General features: G+C 39.0%; 8 protein-coding genes across 8 annotated transcripts; 4 read left to right on the top strand and 4 right to left on the bottom strand. All coding sequences in view use genetic code 12, as the record gives it.

Moving 5' to 3' along the window:
• Positions 1-4,571: 4,571 nt before the first annotated feature.
• I9W82_001502 (uncharacterized protein) lies at positions 4,572-4,934 on the top strand (the record flags this gene model as incomplete). Its single annotated transcript, XM_067690255.1, has 1 exon — positions 4,572-4,934. One exon carries the CDS (start codon positions 4,572-4,574, stop codon positions 4,932-4,934), a length of 363 nt encoding a protein of 120 aa, XP_067551523.1.
• Positions 4,935-5,375: 441 nt separating this feature from the next.
• I9W82_001501 (leucine-rich repeat domain-containing protein) lies at positions 5,376-6,765 on the bottom strand (the record flags this gene model as incomplete). The annotated part of the gene is made up of 3 exons (XM_067690254.1): positions 5,376-5,633; positions 5,713-5,731; positions 5,798-6,765. 3 exons carry the CDS (start codon positions 6,763-6,765, stop codon positions 5,376-5,378), a joined length of 1,245 nt encoding a protein of 414 aa, XP_067551522.1.
• Positions 6,766-6,977: 212 nt separating this feature from the next.
• Positions 6,978-8,204, top strand: I9W82_001500 (uncharacterized protein; the record flags this gene model as incomplete). Its single annotated transcript, XM_067690253.1, has 2 exons — positions 6,978-7,162; positions 7,256-8,204. 2 exons carry the CDS (start codon positions 6,978-6,980, stop codon positions 8,202-8,204), a joined length of 1,134 nt encoding a protein of 377 aa, XP_067551521.1.
• Positions 8,205-8,476: 272 nt separating this feature from the next.
• Positions 8,477-9,571, top strand: I9W82_001499 (uncharacterized protein; the record flags this gene model as incomplete). The annotated part of the gene is made up of 1 exon (XM_067690250.1): positions 8,477-9,571. One exon carries the CDS (start codon positions 8,477-8,479, stop codon positions 9,569-9,571), a length of 1,095 nt encoding a protein of 364 aa, XP_067551520.1.
• Positions 9,572-9,634: 63 nt separating this feature from the next.
• MDS3 (Mds3p) lies at positions 9,635-11,182 on the bottom strand (the record flags this gene model as incomplete). The annotated part of the gene is made up of 1 exon (XM_067690249.1): positions 9,635-11,182. One exon carries the CDS (start codon positions 11,180-11,182, stop codon positions 9,635-9,637), a length of 1,548 nt encoding a protein of 515 aa, XP_067551519.1.
• Positions 11,183-12,076: 894 nt separating this feature from the next.
• On the top strand, positions 12,077-15,496 carry SLK19 (Slk19p; the record flags this gene model as incomplete). Its single annotated transcript, XM_067690248.1, has 1 exon — positions 12,077-15,496. One exon carries the CDS (start codon positions 12,077-12,079, stop codon positions 15,494-15,496), a length of 3,420 nt encoding a protein of 1,139 aa, XP_067551518.1.
• A 22-nt stretch (positions 15,497-15,518) lies between these two features.
• Positions 15,519-16,442, bottom strand: NOP13 (Nop13p; the record flags this gene model as incomplete). The annotated part of the gene is made up of 1 exon (XM_067690247.1): positions 15,519-16,442. One exon carries the CDS (start codon positions 16,440-16,442, stop codon positions 15,519-15,521), a length of 924 nt encoding a protein of 307 aa, XP_067551517.1.
• Positions 16,443-16,509: 67 nt separating this feature from the next.
• I9W82_001495 (uncharacterized protein) lies at positions 16,510-18,390 on the bottom strand (the record flags this gene model as incomplete). The annotated part of the gene is made up of 1 exon (XM_067690246.1): positions 16,510-18,390. One exon carries the CDS (start codon positions 18,388-18,390, stop codon positions 16,510-16,512), a length of 1,881 nt encoding a protein of 626 aa, XP_067551516.1.
• Between the last annotated feature and the right edge of the window lie 1,058 nt (positions 18,391-19,448).

Genomic DNA, 19,448 nt, shown 5'->3' with positions numbered 1-19,448 from the left:
ACTTTGGGCATCCTAACCTCAATACTTTGGACATCCTAACCTCAATACTTTGGACATCCTAACCTCAATACTTTGGACATCCTAACCTCAATACTTTGGACATCCTAACCTCAATACTTTGGACATCCTAACCTCAATACTTTGGACATCCTAACCTCAATACTTTGGACATCCTAACCTCAATACTTTGGACATCCTAACCTCAATACTTTGGACATCCTAACCTCAATACTTTGGACATCCTAACCTCAATACTTTGGACATCCTAACCTCAATACTTTGGACATCCTAACCTCAATACTTTGGACATCCTAACCTCAATACTTTGGACATCCTAACCTCAATACTTTGGACATCCTAACCTCAATACTTTGGACATCCTAACCTCAATACTTTGGACATCCTAACCTCAATACTTTGGACATCCTAACCTCAATACTTTGGACATCCTAACCTCAATACTTTGGACATCCTAACCTCAATACTTTGGACATCCTAACCTCCTCTAGATTTAAATATGATATACGATGCCACTAGAGTTAAAAGCTAGTCTTCTGTGTCTAGTAACTCCCCTGCAGTTCCGTCTTTTGTTTCAGAAATCACTATAATGTGTTATCCCTCCTTAGTACTCAACCCACTGTGTCTCTCCTCTCGAGTGTCTCCTTGTCTCCTCCTCTCGGTGTTAATCTGCTTATTCTCGTGTTTAAATCTCCCATCCTCGGTGTTAAAATCACCCTCTCTCGGCTGTTATTGTCCGTGTGTCACGTGCGTCTTCTCACGTGTGTTGTATTACTACTGTGTCTTATATGCAGTACACGAACATCAGCAGTAAAAGCCCCAACGCATTTCACACAATATCGTCTCTGAGAAAGAAAGAAGTGTGTGTGTAGCTTTGAGTAGTGTGTGTGAAGCTACTGTCAACTTGTCTTGCTGTCTCCTCTCCTCTGTCTCAAAATATATCTGTCTCTCTGAATCACTATAATTTCTCCCAATTTTGTTACAAACTGTTCAATACTTGTGTCACTGTTTCGAGTGTCTGTCAGTATGTAACTGCATATCAAATGAATACTCTGTTCAATTGAGTATGCTGTAGATTGTCTTGTTCATACACTGTGTGTCTGTTCTGCTTGTCTAGTATGAAAAGGTCGTGTACTTGTGCAAAAAATGAAATCAAATGAAGAGATTGAAGTTTTATAGACTGTGCAATTAGTAGTAAACGTAGTACTCTAATCTCTCCTGATATAAATATGATATACGATGCTACTAGAGTTGAAAGCTAGTCACCTGTGTCTAGTTACTCCTCTGTGCCTCTGTCTTTTGTTTCAGAAATCACTATAATGTGTTATCCCTCCTTAGTACTCAACCCTCTGTGTCTCTCCTTAAGAGTGTCTCCTTGTCTCCTCTTTTCCCTCTTAATCGCCTTATTCTCCTACTTAAATCTCCCATCCTCGGTGTTAAAATGACCCTCTCTCGGCTGTTATTGTCCGTGTGTCACGTGTGTCTTCTCACGTGTGTTGTACTACTACTGTGTGCTTATATGCAGTACACGAACATCAGCAGTAAAAGCCCCAACGCATTTCACACAATATCGTCTCTGAGAAAGAAAGAAGTAGCTGTGTAGCTTTGAGTAGTGTAAATGAAGCTACTGTCAACTTGTCTCACTGTCTCCTCTCCTCTGTCTCAAAATATATATGTCTTTATAATGTTTCTGTCAATTTTGTTACTGTACACAGCTTGTATTAATGTTTCAAGCTGAATTAACTGAATCAAATAAATACACTACTCTCTCCTTTAATCTCCCCTGTGTCCTGTTTCCATATCACCTCCCGTTCCTGTTGTATCACTTGTTCTGCTCACATAATCAAGAATGTACTGCTTATGTAATCATCTTACATTTAAAGCCGCACATTGTCTCAAAAAGGAAATAATTTTTCCCCCCCATATCTTACAAACGAGTTACTCTATATGTCCCTGATAAGTACAGACATGTTTCTTTTGCTCCCCTTGTAATAATGAAAACACTTCTATTACTTTAAATGTCTTCTTTCGTTAACTTTCTCTTCAAGTGCTAATTTTCCAAAAAGTTCACCCAAAGTTTGCATAAAAATAAATGAAAAATGTTATCAACTACACATTTTCTTGTGAATAATCGATACAGCTTAATCAATACTACTGGAGTATACTTTACCTGTTATAATGCATATTTGTTAATGTCACTGTGTGTACAAAAATCTGTATACTTCTTTACTCTCTGTTTCTGTTACTGATTACGTAAGCGCTACCCAATCGGAAATAATTATTTTTCCGCATCGGCTCCAAAATTCAACCGAAAATTGACTTCCATTTTAGGAAACTCGCGCGCACTTTTACGAGGGAAAAAAAATCATGAATCTTTAACAATTAAAACCAACACACCTTGTATCAACAACAACTTATACACAACACAAAAAATTATAAAACACAACCTATTTTTATATGACTATACTGGCTTGTCTGAGTTCAGAAAAAAATACTTTCAAAAATAATTTAATTTCGTAGTCAAATGATGTGTATTAGACTTGTATCACTCTGTAAATGATACTTTATAACTTGTCTTAAATTGATGTAACAGTAGACAGTCCAGAATTACGCCTCTCTGAATTTCAAAACCAGTTGTCTAGACAAAGTGTTGCGAAAAAAGAATTTTCGAGCGCGAAAAAAAGAAGAAAAACAAAATTTCATATCCCAATTTCTAAATTAGACACGGCATATTAACACATCTTTGTTAGAAAACCTCTCTGTTATAGATATCATTGTAATCTATACACCTGTAGCTACACATAGACACCATATAAGCCAAATATGAGAAGAATTGACTTACTTGTGTTTGTAGTCTTCATCTTGCAAATACGACAGCATAACAGTACAACTTTGTTAGACAAGTTGCTAGTGTAATATATCATTGTAAACCGGAGAGTCATATATACATACAGAAGTTATAAGCAGACTCATATAACTACTATTGATGCACTTACAATCGCATGTAAAAAGTGCTTTAAAATTGAAAATGGAGTGTTGCGAAAAAAAAATAATTTTGATTGCGAAAAATGAAAGAAAAACAAAATTTCAGATCCCATTTCCCAAATTAGATACAACACATTAACACATCTTTGTTAGACAAGTCTCGATCTGTATATATCATTGTAATCTATACATCTGTAGCTATATATAGACACCATATAAGATAGATATGACAAGAACTGGAAGACTTGTCTGTGTAGTATTCATTTTCAAGATTTGACAGTGTAAGTGTACAACTTTGTTAAACAAGTTGCTAGTTTAGTATATAATTGTAAAAAATCGAGTCATATATACATACAGAAGTTAGAAGTAAACTCATATGACAAGTACTGATGCACTTACATTCACATGTAGTTACTGCTTTAAAATTGATTCCGCCAAAAATGAAGTGTTGCAAAAAAAAAAAAATATAATTTCAAGCGCGAAAATAAAAAAGAAAAACAAAATCTCAGCTCTCATCCAGCAAAGTATATCCAACACATGGACACATATTTGTTAGACAAGTTTCCAGTTATATATATATATCATTGTAATCTATACACCTGTAGCTACACATAGACACCATATAAGGCTTATACGACAAGAAATGATGATATCGTTTGTAAATCCTTTGCTTAAAGAATAAATAATTATGGACAGTATAATATCACATTTTTATTAAACAAGTCCTTAGTTTAGTACATTATCATAGAGCTATTAACTGTAGCTTCACACAGAGACTATAAAGAGACTCATATCACTACTATTGGCAGACTTATGATCCCATATAATGACGTAAATAGAATTGCAAATTTTTTTTCTCCACACAAAAAAAGCGCGCCAAAGAAAAAGAATCTTTTTTTCAACAAAAACAATTTTTAAAAGAAGTGTAAACATTTGATCAATTGAGGAGAAGACATGACAGATACCACCTAAACAATCATAAATGCAACCAACTCAACGACCACAAGAGAGTTCATAACAAGCGACTATGCAACATCACTCGAAGAACCGAGTCCCTGAAAGTCGATGGGAGTTAGGATGGACACAGTATTGCGGATAGGAACACACATTATAGTGATTTTCGAAAACAAAGAATCAATGACTTGGTATCAGCAAAGCACATATGACTAGGTGTTTACATTGGAATCCTCGTTAAGCTTACTGGTGTCGACAAATGATGTCTTGATGGAGACCGTTGCTCATCAAATCAAGATACACCTTAGGCAAAGCAAGTTAGGATGATACTGTGAATGCAAGTCTTACCATCACCACTGAAAGACCCTACAAGTGAAAGTTGTCATCGAACGGCAGCAGTACTGGGTGAAGAATCTCAGTTTGCCAAGTTGAAACAAGATGGAAATGCCACACACATTAGATACCACTTGGAATGCATAGATCACTACTGTCAATTATCATTAACTGTGAACCAAATACAATCTTAGAGCTACTTGATTGAACAAAACAATATTGGCAGGAGATTTCCACAGTTTGTCAACTTGACAATCAATTGATGACGACAAATACCTGAAATGATAAAAGAATACAACGAACGCAACTGCAAATTACCCATTACCACTGCTCCACCACTGCATAAAGTTTTTGGAATCCAAGAACAGTACTTTGTTGAATGTTGGTATATTCTGTCAATTATGAGAAAAGTTGGATGGCTTAGTCCAGATCTTGTCGGCAGCAACAAGTACAGAATCAGACAGCAATACACTAGGAGACATAATGACTTTAGTTGGACGCAAATTTCAAGCTGGGGATTTGCCTTTCAAAATAAAGACCAGTGTTACTCCATACAGGCATCAATTGCTAACCTATCTAAATTGGTATATGCTACAGGCCAAACTTTGATTGAAACATTTGAGTGTCTTAATGTCTCGCTGTAACGGAATTGAAAGACTACTTCGAAATCGTGTCTTTGAAGAAAGGATTGAAGGACTCTTGATACAACAAATATGAAATGAATACCGTCCTGCTGCTCATTAAAGGAAATGTGATTATTCTGGTGGACAGACACGACCATCTATGCCTTTTATGATTTGGAGCACTAAAGAAGCAACACCAACAACGGGCTTGCAATTGAACAAGACACAAACTTTTTCAAGACAGCACAAGGAGAAGAGGGGGGCAACCAAGCCGTGAAAGTGTCTCTACAATCTATGAAGATCGTCAACATTGGCCAAGAAGCTTATGGGATTTCAATCCAGTGTTTCGTTTACATAATGTTGTTGATATGAATAAACATTGATCTTAAACTATACATAAATGATTTCTACAAAGCCGAGGAATAAACCATAGCCACATAGAACATACACAGGAAACTACAACTAAAATTTATAACCGTTCGTGAATGTATCCGAATCCTTATTGAAATTTTGTATCAGACCATTGATCTGGGTTTCTCCATCTCTTGCCTTCATCAATGCATCTTTTTCCTCTTGCTCATCACCGTCTAGTGAATGCCAGATAGCACCATTCTTTCGTGCACCTGCTTCTTCAACTCTTCTCTTTCTCTTCTTTTGGTAATGTTGGAGAGCTTTTGGTATACCATGGAACCACAGTGGTTTCACTACCCAGCGCACACTCTGACATAATGCGCATGTAGAGACTTGATTATAGACTTGCGTCCATTTTGTTGATCACTTGGGAGATCATTTGAGTCACCAGCCTCACTTCCGCCCATCTTCAGATTTGATTCACCGTTTGAGTCCATGCCCTATCATATCTCTTAGCCTATGTCCAATCTTACCCACTCTCTGAGTCCGTATCCAAATATGAGTCATGAGTATTTCTAGAACGTTTCTTCCTCTGAGTAAGATACTTATTTGAAAGTTGATTCGCTACATAACTGTAGCTAGATTTATAGTGCACGCTGTTAGTCCAAACCAAATGAGTAGATTTTCGCAATTGTGCGAGCAAGGTTGAGATGTCTCCTTCCAGTAACTGGTAGTTTTCCAACAATACTAACTCATATAGGTTGTTATGCAAGGTTTTGCCATTGTGACCAATAATCGCCATTGAGAACCTTGTCAATTGATTCGCACTTAAATCAACCAGTTTGAGATTTGTAACTGTCTCAGGGAATGTCAATTGTATCTCCTTAATCTTATTGCAGTTCATATTAAAGACCTCAAGAGCCGATGAGGTGAAGTTTAAAGATACATTCTTTATGTTGTTACCAGAAATGTTTATTGTCCTCAAGTTTTTGAGATTGCATAGCTGTACCGGTACTTCACTAAGCCCATTACCTGATAGATCAATTTCCTCAAGCGACTCTGGTAATTTCATACTGAAAGGTTCCAAGTTACACCACAGAAGATCTAACGACACTAAACTGGACCCAAACGTTACCTCATGTGGCTTTTGGAATTCACACCCACTCAAGCGTAGTACGCGCAAGTTATCGCCAAAATGAAATACATCTTGTATGCAATCCAAGGCAAGGTACTGCAATGTGGACGGCAACTTACACTTTGATAAAGCCAAGTCGTTTCTTCTTAAATCAAGAACGTCAATCTGAAGGGTTTCGCCAAGCTTGTTAAACACAAGGTCAACATTTTTCAATCCATTTTTTGAGACATCCAACTCTTTTAGTGACTGCGGAATCTGTGCTTTACAAATTTCCTCAATTTTATCACCCGGCATTGCTAATCTCTTGAGATTCTTGGGAAATTCAATACCGCCAACGTACTTTATATAGTTATTAGACAAGTTCATCTCTTCAAGAGAATCAGGAAAAGTAAAAGAATCAATATAGTTTCCAATGTTGCAAAATGCAACATCTCGAGTAAAATGTCATGTGGGTACTCATCTAGTGATATTCTCGACATTCTTGCTGTTGAAAGAGGATGTTTTTTTTTGTCTTTCGCAGCCACAAAAGTTAGGAAAGCGTAATCTTAGTTCCACTACTACTCTTCCACCCATACCATATGATATCGCTTACTCAACTACCCTACAACGTAATTGAGCTAATCTTCACCAACCTCAACCAGCATCAAGCTATTGCTCTTGCTCCACTACATTCAAAGTTTTACTTTCCTGCGAAGGATAAGTTATTTCATTACATATACGTTTACGACATACAAGAGAATTACACCGGACTGACAGACCTCGCGTATGAGAATGAGTTTACGTGTGCACTTCCAGGCTTCAGATTTCCAAAGTACATGAATAATTACAGCACCAACAGGGCGACAATTGTCTCTAGACAGTCGTTTGAATTATACTGGCAACAAATAGATTCCAATCAGGCCATAGAATACTTGGTATTTGCTCACGAACCATGTAATTTCCATAAAATTAAGAGCTACTTTAGAAGAATCAAATACTTTATTGACCAAAAACGAGCTTGGGGGTTTCATACTGCCCGGGTATGGACTGCTTCTACCCCTGAACAACGATATGTATGTTTTAGAAAAGTTGGCAGTATCATCTTTCGGTTTACAAATAATACCAACATTGGTGATAAGCCTTTCTCAGCAAGCGGCTCGTATTTGTTATCTCGCGTAGGCAATAATTTTGGGTCTATGCCAACATCGGATGACCGGGTGCTCAAACCTTACTTGACTCCAAAGAAGTTGCACGTTTTTCTTGATAGAGTGCCTGAATTTGTATTCATCATTTCACAAAATCTCAACACCCTTTCACTTCGACTACTTTTTATTACACTTCATAGTGGTACAATTCACAGTTTTGCCAATTACAAGCTCGATGAAGATTACCCAAATTTGTTTCTGCTTGGAATATCGTACAACGATGAAAACAGTCCAGCGACCCCCCAAAGTATTCCTCACTTAACACATCAAACGTTGCGATTCTTGACAGTTGCCACACTTTCAGTGACTGATGCGTTAGCAAGAAGAATCTGTGAGCTTACTCTACAGTTTCCAGAAGCTAGTATCAACTGGTGGAGCTCTGTCTGGATAACTTCAGGTGCTCCCGCCATTGAACATCAATACATATTCAGCGCGGAAATGCCGCTTGGCTGCATCGCTATTCAATGGGTCCATAAATGTATGCGCGAAGTTGAACGTATTGAGCTGAAGTACGAGGTTGGAGAAAACAACGTTGTAGAACTTCGAAGGAATTACTCTGATAGTGAGCTATTGCTGTTGTGGTCATTGTATTACAACAAGAATTCCCTGTACTATTTTTAGAATTGGAGAAAGGTAATGCAGTATATCCTTAGACAGTTGTGCGTTGGGCTTTTTTCGATTTCCACGGTTTTGACCTATTGCGAGATACTGCCTTCTAGAAAGAGATTATCTATATATAGTGTAGGTTAGAAAGACCGTCACTTAATTACAAAAGGTGCTCATTTCTAATATCTGCTCGGGCCAGAGCTTCTCCAATTTGTTCATCTGTTGTTTGTTTTTTGTGCAACACTTCTCCCCGTTTCAAAAATTCTCCTCATCATCAATCAACCACGATGGATTCGGTAGACTCTACACCACTCACAAAAGATGCTTTCAACAAAGCCAATAACATCAAGGTCCACAATACTGACATCAAACCAATTCAAAACGATGAGGAGTTAAAACCACTACTCCATTACTCACTCAACACCATCAAGAAAAGACTTGAAAAACCATTCAACAAATATTATTCTTACTCAGTGCCAGGGGCTTTACAAAAAAGGGATTTGATCTTCACTGGCAACTACGAGCTTTTCGAAATTGTTCGTATTTGTGTACTAAACAGAGCTCTTCGCAACAGAACGTTGTCTGGTCACCAACAAATCATCTACATCACGATAAATCCAGTTGCTACTTATAGTGACTTTTCTCGGGTCAACTACTGCAGTGTCAAAATAAACTCAAACATTATGACCTACCATTACCATCCGGAAATCCTCATAGTGACTCCGTATGAGTTTTTGTCCATGCACCCAAACAAAAACACATTGGTGGTTGTTCAGGACTTTAAGAAAATGCTCGAACAAGGCTTTTTGGATGACATGCTTGCCAAAAAGACCCAGGTTATCATGATTGACGGTCGGGAGCTCACAATGACAGAATACAAACTGTTGTGTCGATCAAGGACCTTTGGATTTGTGGACTACTATGCTCGAGAACTGAATACGAATCTGCTGCAAGTGAAGATTGTACTACGCCACTATGACTCAGAAGAATTCAGAATCAATGCCATAGCCTTTGATTTTTCACCGAACCAGAAGTCAGGAATATTCGTCAACAATTACAAGACTGCTGAGTCTTTGAAGTCCAGCATTCTTGACCGTGGTGCAATACGCTCAACTTTGAATGTGGCAAAGTGCAAACGAAACAACATCAAGCTGGCCTTGAAGGAAGCAAAGGCACAGAATGCACTAATTCTCTCAACTAAATTCAATATATTGAAACGAATGAATACAGTGTACTTTTTCGATGCTCCTCGTTTAAAGTCTTTTCAAAAGTTTGTTAAAGAGTTTGCAGGACCCAAGCCAAAGAAGATTGTTGTGATGCTTGAATCGGATGACTATGAAAAGCAGTCTGCTTACGCGGACTTTGTTAGCGAGTACCGTTAGTCCCCATTTTGATGTCTGCGTGGTTGTAGATCAGTAAAGCACTTTAGTTTTTTATACATCTATTTACTTTTTTGTAGCTTTCATCAAGAGGATTGTTCTCAAAACAATCCTCATTTCTGACACCAAAAGTGCTGCCTCGTGTATCACTCCAATGACTTCATCAGATGGAATTGGCGAATCCGGATTCACTAAATCCTCAACCGTCATTGTGCTTATTTTGTTTTCAGTATCAGCTTCGCTTTTTGGTTCAATGGGCAAGATTGGCCTATCGAAAACCGACTTGAATCTAGTTGCAGGAGCATTGACATCCTCAACATCCAAGTATGTCATTGTATCATTCTGGTCAATTTGATACTCCTCACTAATCTCTCTCAACAAGCTTTTGCTAATGACTCCGTTTTCAATAGAGTCTATAGCTTCAGAGTATTCATTTGATTTCTGCAACGCCCTCTCCTTTCGTCGAATCACATCAATCAACACCTCACAAATCAAATCATATAGCAACGGCACCCTATAAAATTTTGCAATGATCAAGTTGTCCAAAAGGGTGGGAGCTAGAACCCATTTGTTCCCTACTTGTCCTGTGTAAAAGAATTCACAGAATGCTTTAACAGTTGTGGTTGAAAAGGGTATGTATATTTTGCGGGGTATCAACGAAGGTTCGAGGGGGAAACGCTCCTCCTCAAACCCAAAAAGCGGGTGATAGTCTGCACCAACTTCATCATCGTCATCTTGTACCGAGCCACCACCAACACTGCTACCAGATTCATTATCCTTGGACCTGACTTCCTCTGAACCGATTGAAGATAGCTTCAAGTCAGAGGCTGATCTCCCCATTCGACGCATCTCACTCAAATTTGAACTTGATGCTGACAACGATGCACGTGGCGATGAAAAGGGTGACTCTCTTGGTGACCTTGATGATGGAATATTTCGCAAGACTGATAATGTATTCAACAAGGATGCTCGGGGTGAGTTTGCATCTTGTGATCCTTTTCGCGAAGAAGGTTTGAATGAAGTTGGCACAGCTGGAACAGGTGGTATTGGTTCAGTTGGAGGTGGAACTTGGGGCGGCACTTCATCAATATGCGAGGCAAACAAGTCGTTGTGTTGAAAAGTGGGTAACGAATCTCGGTGACCTTCATTGCTGGAATTGTTTCTTGAAGGTTGGGAATCGGTTGACATTGATGATATGGACTTTTGTTTCAACTTTGTTGAGTAAGAGCCTAACGATTCGGTAGACTCTTGAAATGGAATTCTAAAGCGAGGCACATCTGCTTTTCTCATTGTGGTGGTGATCTTTGATTTCAGCTCTTTATTCTTTGCCGACTCAAAATCCTCAACTGCCAGGACGTATCCCTTTGAAAGTAGAGTGACAAAGTACTTCCCCCACCGGTCAATCAAGATGGCCATTGACACTGGTATTCGATCACCATTACACGAGATGATCTCCAAATCCGAAATTTGATCTCCATTTCGATCAAACGCGTTTCTCCCTAGCGTCACGGCAGCAGGAGAAAACACAGCCCTAATATTGGAAGACTTGGGAGCAGCATAGTGCACATAGTCATCGAAGGTGATGGCTGGTTGTGCGTGTGTTGGATGATTCATGGTGCTGAGGAGGGAGACAAAGGATTGATCAAAAGAAAAAAAAAAAAAAAAAATAAAAATTTAAAAATTACGTTACAATTGGAGAGGCTGAAAAGTGACAAGACTAGATGAAGGAAACCTCACTAAGCACAGTAAATAGAGCAAACTATGGAGCAGCCCATGATGAGAGGGTAGAAAGGTGCTTAACTCTTCAATAGACCCTTTCTTTATTTACCACGGGGCCACTTCAAAGGGCCACCTTCAAAGCCAGGAGCCAGGCATATCCAATGTGGCTGCGCTAAGAGAAACAGCCACATTATTACACCCCAGATAAGCTCATAGGAAATGCTGGACTGAAATTTGTGCTCCATTGAATTGTCCTACAACTTGTATTTCCTAATTGGGACATTTATTGTCCTAATTGAGTAAAATCCAAAATAAATAATAAATAGCAATCGTAAACTTTTGTGTCATGGAAGAAAAAACAAAAAAAGAAGAACCACACTACATAGCAAAAATACGTCATTGAACAATCGACTGTCAATACTTACCTCTTCACCAGTGAGATATATTCTGAATAGCGGATGCCCCGCATGATCAACAGGATTATCTCGAATGCAGGATGCAGCTAGGACTGCCCCAAGAATTTATAGCTATAAATAGCAACATTAACGTAGAAAACTATGTCCAGCGCTCAATTGCGTTCTCTCCATTTGACGGTGGTCATTGTAGGCGTCTTCGTTAGGGCCATTGTTTTTATAGTCTATGGTTCTGCTGTTGTTGTTGTTGTTGTGTTTTGTGGTTTGGTCACTCAAATTGCAACTTTTAAAACTAAAATTTTCGCTTTGTCCAATTTCAAGAATCTCATGTCCACTTTTTTTCTTTTCCCCTAAACCTTACCTTATCATTACAAACATGTCTGAGACTGTATCTGTGGGTTCAGGATCCGCTAAAAAACAGCCTCCACAAAGTAGATTAAAGCAATTGACAAGTGGCTCAACATGGGTGTCTCCATTTAGAACTCAACCTGGTGAAGAAGAAGGAGCCAATTCCAAGAAAAAGGTTAATTTGTATAAGCAATTCAAGGAGGATAATAAAGTGGAACACATCAAGGTTCCAGCAAAGTTTGCTCACCATCCTACATTAGAAGCTGAGGAAAGAAAGAAGAAGAAGCAAACCAAGTCAAAGTCAAAGGCTAAAAAGGATACCAATGACAAGGTCAAGTCAGAAGAGAAGAAGATTGAAGGTGAAGCTAAGGAGAAATTGATCACTGATGAGTCTACCGAGGAGAAAAAGGCAGACAGTGAAGCTAAATTGACTGATGAGCCTACCGAGGAACAAAAGACAGACAGTGAAGCTAAATTGGCTGATGAGGCTGAAGATGAAGCTAAAGAGAAATTAATCACTGATGAGCCTAAAGAAGCTAAATTGACTGACGAACCTGCAGATGAAGCTAAAGAGAAATTAATCACTGATGAGCCTAAAGAAGCTAAATTGACTGACGAACCTGCAGAAGATCAAGAGTTGGAAAGAAAGCCAACCAATGAATCTAAGGAAACTTTGCTCAAGGATGAAGAGGAACTTGCTGAAGCTGAGGCTGAAAAAGACATTAAAGCTGCTGACGCAGATGTCGAACATGCCAAGAAGATTAGCCAAGAACAAGAGGACCTCGCAAAAGAGCATTTACAAGGTGACGATGATATTGTTGACAATATTAAAGAAAACCCAGTTGAAATTCCTGTTCCAGCTCAAACAAAGTATGAGCCTGTTGAGAGACCAAATAAGGAAATTTTGGATAAATTAAAGGATAAGCCTGTTTTGTTGAGACATTATCAAGAATTGAATGCTACCGCTATTGGATCAATTGCCAATGACGTGGATGACCCTAAAAAGGTTATTGAGTTGGGATCAGGATTGAGATTGACCCAAGAACAATTGATGGATATGGCTGCTAAGAGAGTAGCACCAGTCATCACCTCTATCAATGATGAAGTTTCCAAAACCAGACAAGAGGATGAAATCAAGAGACAACAAGTTTTGGATGAAAAAGTCAAGAAACACGAGGGCAAGTTGAAGGCTGATTTCGACAAGTACGCAGCAAAGGTTAACAAGAGAAAACAAGCCATTGACCAAGAAATTGAACGTAAATTGGCCAACATTGCCAATTTGGTGAAAACTTCCGATGATAATGCAGACAAGTTTGAAAAGAAGACCAAGAAGGAGATTGAAACTGCTGCTCAAGAGTATGAAGAACGTGAAAAGAAGGCAGCTGAAAAGCACATCACCGACAAAGAAACTCTTGAAAAGAATCACGAAGAATTACTTGCCACTAAGAAACAAGAGTTGGAAGATTCGAAAGAAGGACAAGAGAAGGCTACTCAAGAAATTGAAGAGTTGAAACAGAAAAAGACTGATTTGACTGAAAAGAATTCAGAATTGGATACTGAAATTGAGAGATTGAAAAGCAAGTTGGAGGAAGAAAAAGCTAGATTGAGAGAGTTGAAATCTCAACATGAATCCCATCAAGAAGCAATTGAAGTGAACCAAAACCAAAGCAAAGAATTGAATGATAAAATTGGTGGTTACCAGAAGGATATTGATGAGAGGAAAACCACACACAAGGGATTAACTGCAGAGGTGGGTGCTTTGGGCGCTTTATTGGGTGCTTTTGCTGCTAAATTGAGTGACATCAACTCAGACAAGCCACAGAGGGCCGAGAGACTCACTGAAGCAAAGAATAAGCACACTTCTTGGCTAAAGGAAAAAGACCAATTTGCTGAAGAAGCCGCAAGAGAGCATGAACGTCAAAGAGCGTTAGCAACTCAAGAGTATGAAACAAGAAAGCACCAAGAGGAGTTGGAAAGAAAGAGACAAAAGGAGGAGCAAGAGAGACTTGAAAGGGAAGAAGAAGAAAGACAAGCAAAGTTGAAAGAAGAAGAGAGAAAGAGACAAGAGCAATTGGAAGCGGAAGAGAAAGAAAGACAAGCCAAGCTTGAGGAAGAAGAGAGACAGAGAAAGGCAGAGGAAGAAGCCAAAGAGAAAGAGCGAAAGGAGAAGGAGGAAAAACATGCAGCTGTTGCCGAGAAGCTTAAGCAAAAGGAAGAAAAGCAAAGAGACTTGGAAGAAGAGAGAAACAAGCATGACTCTCTTTTCCAAAAGGGCTCTTATTCCGGCAATGAATTGGACTTTCACGATGCTCAAAAACAGAGATTGAATGATGAAATCACAAACTTGCAAAAGATTAAGGAGTTGAGAGAAGAGAGATCTACTTATTCCGGAGAGGATCCCAAATCCGACGAACTTGACCAATTAATCAAAGAGAGACAAAAGGCAATCAAAAAGATTGAAAACAAGCAATCTCAACTTTCTTTAAATGAGCGGGCAGTAGCCGAGGAACCAACATCGAGTAAAAATTTGGTTACTTCAGGCACTGGTGCTGCTGCCGGTACTGTATTTGGACAAGACTTGATTGACAAGCAATCAAAATTGCCAAGTGCACAAGAAAATCCAGGTGCCGATTATGATGTGAACAAGAAAGGTGCTATTCATGAGGACAAAAAGGATGAGAAGAAAGGTGATATAAAGGATGAGCAGAAAGGTACTGATAAAAAGGATGAGAAGAAAGGGTCAGGAGCCGCTGTTGTTACAGGTGGTGCAATTGGTGCTGGAACTGGAGCTGCAGCTGCAGCTGCGAGTAGTCCATCTGGAAACACTTCATCCTCCTTGAACAAGCAAAGATCAAATAGTCTCTCAGACAAGGTCAAGGGATGGGGAAGAAGACTTTCAAGGGAGAAAACAAATGAAAAGTCAAAAGAGGCCCCAGTTGAAAAGAAGGATGTTGCACCAAAGGCGAATGCTGGTGGAGTCGCTGCAAAGGATGCTGCGCCTACATCAAAGAATGAAAATACCATTGGTGTTGCGTCAAAAGGTAACGATACCGTTGGAGGAATCAATGCCAATGATACTGAGAACAAGACAGGCTCAGACCGTGTCATCCCTAAAGGTAGCGATACCATTGGTGGAGTCAACGCCAACGATATTGAAGAAAAAACAGGCTCATCTCGTGTCATCCCAAAGGGAAGCCAAACCATTGGTGGTGTGAATGCAAATGATATTGAATCAAAGGATACACAAAAGCCAGGCGCCGCTATTACAGCTGGTGCTGAACCACACACCGATGATGCTTCATGGGAAGTTCACTCAGTATACGAGGTTGTATCTGATGGAGAGTTTGAAGCGAACAAACACGACCCTAATTACCTTGCTGTTAATGAAGAGGACTACAAAAAGCACAAGGAAAAAGAAAAGAAACTTACCCTTTTTGGTAAAGTTTAAGTGTAGTTTGTTTTATTTAGTTTTAATCGAATTTGATTTTTTTACCCGAAGACGGCACAATAGCAGCACTTGCTCTTTGAGCACTGGCTAAAGCAACTGATGACTTTTCTCTTACTTGAGGGTGAGGTCTCTCTCTGTACTGCTTTTTAGGTGGCGGCTTCACCTCAACGTCAAAAGTAGTCTCTGGTTTTTCCACAGCCTCTTCCCGCATATGACTCTTTGGTCTCCTTTTGGACCTATCTTCTCCATATTCCAATCTCAATTTTCTATTCAACATTAGTTTAGCTACTTTCGAATTCATAGCGGTTATAGCACCCTCTTCCGACTTGAAGTCTATAAATGCAAACCCTTTACATTTTCCGGTATCTTGAAATGTAGCCATCCGGATTCGGACAATGTCTCCACAATGTTGGAAATGCTCTCTCAAGTTGTCTTCGGTTGTATCAAAGCTTAAATTACCTACAAACAAGATCCGGCTTGGTGGTAGCTTCGACTCTACTTTCTCTGGACGACCTTCGAAAGAAGTGGCATTCTTTATTAATAAGTTACGCCCATTAAGGTTTTGCTCACTCACACTCACCAACTGTTCAACTTGCTCTTCATTCTTTACATCGACATAAGCAAACCCTTTAATTTGGTTTCCCTTTTTGGGGATATTCACTCTGGTGATCTCTTCTTCTTGTATGGACGACTTGGCTAACAAAAACCTCACGAGATCTTCTTTAGTGGTATCGAATGATAAATTCCCTATCCACACACCATACTTTGATCTCGGCTTTTGTTCTGATTCCTGTACAGTTGCAACTTTTGGTGCTGGTTCTTCTTCCAATTTCCCCTTCTTGGCTAAACGTTTTTGCTTTTTCGATAACGGGACAGATGCATTTAAATCAATTTCCAACTCATCGAATGAGTCTCCTTTTCTTTTTCTGGTGTTCTCTTCGGACATGGCTTTGGTGATGAGAGGCATCGCAAAAATTACATTTTTTTTTTTTTCTTTTTCTCTCTTACACTATTCAACTATCTTCTACAAACTCAGACCACAACCATTTACGCCACAACTCACCGCCCTCTGATATTATATTATCGATAAAGTTGATCTTGTGTTTATCGTTTCGCATGTCGTTGGAGATGATGATGTTACTAGTAGGCGCCTCTTCATTTGGTGTCAATGGTGGCGATCCATTTCTCGAGGTTGAAGATGACAGACTTTGATTTGATCGTTTTCTTGACTTTTGATTGTACTTGTATGACTTGGATGGAAGTCTTGATAGGAATTGTCTAATCTCATGCTGATCAAGCTCCACCAACGTATTCTCCTTTGATTTGAGTAGTGATATCGAAATAAATATTAATGCAATATGGGGATCAATTCTTGAAAAAGGAATGGATAAGTTTGGACGACCGGTGCTTGACTCATTTGTAGATGAAGGTGTTGCAGATGTCAGTAAAAGGTCCGATTTCGATATGTGAAGTTCATTGTTCAACTCATTAATCAAATCTCTGAATGAGTTTCTCCTTGGATCAACACTAGGTCTCTCATTTTCAACAGATCCAACTGTCCAAAAGATATCAGGACCCAATTTTTGTAAAGTATTTCTATTCACATAGTTTAATTTTTCATAATAATAGTTGAAGCTTCGTTTAGGATTCTTGAGTCTCCAGCCGAAAAGATTATCCCAAATTCGCCCGCGGTCATGTTTGGACCAAACTTTGGTACCACAAAACTTGAGCCACCAAATCAACCATTCATCATCCAGACAACCAAATTTGGATAAGATTTGTTCTTCATGGAAATGCTGTGCAAGCTCAGGTAGTAATTTACGAAGGCAAAAGATGAAAAATGAAACTCTTTGTTCGATGGTTCCGCCTGTTATCGGTAGTGTAGTTTTGTTCACCTTGAGCTGTTTCCTTTCATCTTTCTCAGTCTTGGCAACCTCGCCCTCTAATGTCATTTTTGTTTCCGGTTCAGGGCAATGCAACAACACCAACACCAATCTCTCGTACACATCTTGAAACTTCATATTCGAGATTGTGTCATTCTCAATCAATTCGTCAAGGTACTTATCCAACCCCGGAACATGGTCAATATAGTTTGAATAGTCGTCAACAACACTAGCAATTAATGAAGATCCTTTTTGTGAATGATCTCTTCCAACCAACACCCAAGGCGTCTTTGGAATTGGAGGAAACCATTCTGCCAAGTTCAAAGCCATCCAAGATAACGATGTGTCGTACTTGATAATCTTGGCCCATTTCAAAGTAAACTTGAGCACAGCACTTTCCAATGTGTGAATAATTTCCTTTTCAACCAAGGTCAAATCGTGAGATTTCAAGTAATAAAGTCGTTGAATATACCTAGAAATATCCTTTTTAATCTTCTTTTCAATCTCACTGCTAGCGTCAGAGTCCTTGCGACCTTCCGATCTTGTTTCGTAGTCACTCTCTGATTGACTTAGGTAACCTTTAGATGACGACGTTTCTTTACTTGAAGTGCTTTCAACGTCACTTGATTCATTAATAATTTCATTATCTGGCTGTATAAATGGCTCCAACACAAATGGATGGTATTTCAACAAGATGGGCCACACTTTAAATCGAAGAAATGGAGGAATACCTTTTTGTCTAGCAATTAGGGCCAACCCATGGTGGTTTTTCGTATTCAAGTATTCTTTACACAAGTTGAAGATCTCCAAGTCGTAATTGAAGGATGGCTTGTGGTCGTCGGAGTGGTATGGCGTACTGTCCTTTGATTCGTAATCAGCTTGTTCTTCATCGCTGACGGACTTGGTTGAAGTAGTGTTTTCTGTCGGCAGTTCTATACCCTTTTCATTAGACATGTCCGAACAGTCTTCACTAGGCAAGGTTAGGCTAGAAGTGAACTTGTTTTCCAACATCTGAGATAGCAGCATTTTTGATAAAATTGGACGCGATAAGGAGATAACAAGATTTAGTAGATATCTGAATAAGTTGACACTCTGATGATACTGTAGTTAATGTATGCTATTGTATAAATCAATGCTTAGGAAGTAGAAAAATTCACCACTTTAGGATGTTCTTCTACAGGATAACGTTCTGTGAATAGTGAGATTTAATGTTAAAACATAGTTTTGAGCTTGGACAACAGGTATTGTGTAGGTAGTGTAAAAAAACAAGAAAATGTAGATAAGCAGTCAACCTCTCTTTTATGGAGAACTAAGGAATAGGAATGAGTAGTTATATGGAACTTAGGAATGGGGTGGGTTGTTTATGAAGAAAGGTGATTCTTTTGGGAGTGAGTAATAAATTTTTCTTTCTTCTTCTTCCAGAAGAGAAAGAGAGAAATTTGGTTTTGGTCGTGTGAGTGTTAAATTTTACTTTTAAATTGCAACAATAGACCATTTCTTTTTGTTGTTACGCCTTACACCCTAATTTGGATGAGCCACACTACTTGTCCTATTTGGAAGAGAAGTACTCGGTTTAAATACTGAGGATTAGTAGCAGTCTCATAGAGGCAACACCTTCTCCGAAGGGCCTACACTTTTTGAAATGCCTAGCTCTCTTGGTTTCTCTCACACTGTCTATTCTTTTTTTTTTGACGAGTCTCGGATATAAGAAAAAATTCCGATTGCTTACACCACAGCAACTTCAACCGACCAGGAGACGTGCTCTTACACTGGACAACGCTCTACTTCCGGTTTTCTCACTATTACTCTCCGATTAGCTGATCAAGGCACAACCAGGTAGCGACAGCAATCCTGAGAGTTCGTTGATATGTCCATTGTTCAAATGATTTATCTCGGAATTAGGCGAAGATTCCTTCTTTTTTGTTGACAAAGTGTTGAATCTCCCTTTAAAAATCTCAATCGCTCAAATTTATACCGCCCTACATTTTTTTTTTATAAAATTACGAGCGGATTAGCATATATACGTTTCGGGGGTGTAAAGATGTTTTGGTTGCGAAACAAAAAAAAAA

Source organism: Candida metapsilosis (assembly GCF_017655625.1).
Source record: "Candida metapsilosis strain BP57 chromosome Unknown scaffold1, whole genome shotgun sequence".
In the NCBI taxonomy this organism is placed as follows: Eukaryota; Fungi; Ascomycota; class Pichiomycetes; order Serinales; family Debaryomycetaceae; genus Lodderomyces; species Lodderomyces metapsilosis.
Note: the sequence above shows the minus strand (reverse complement) of the source record. Positions and strands in the feature narration are given on the sequence as shown.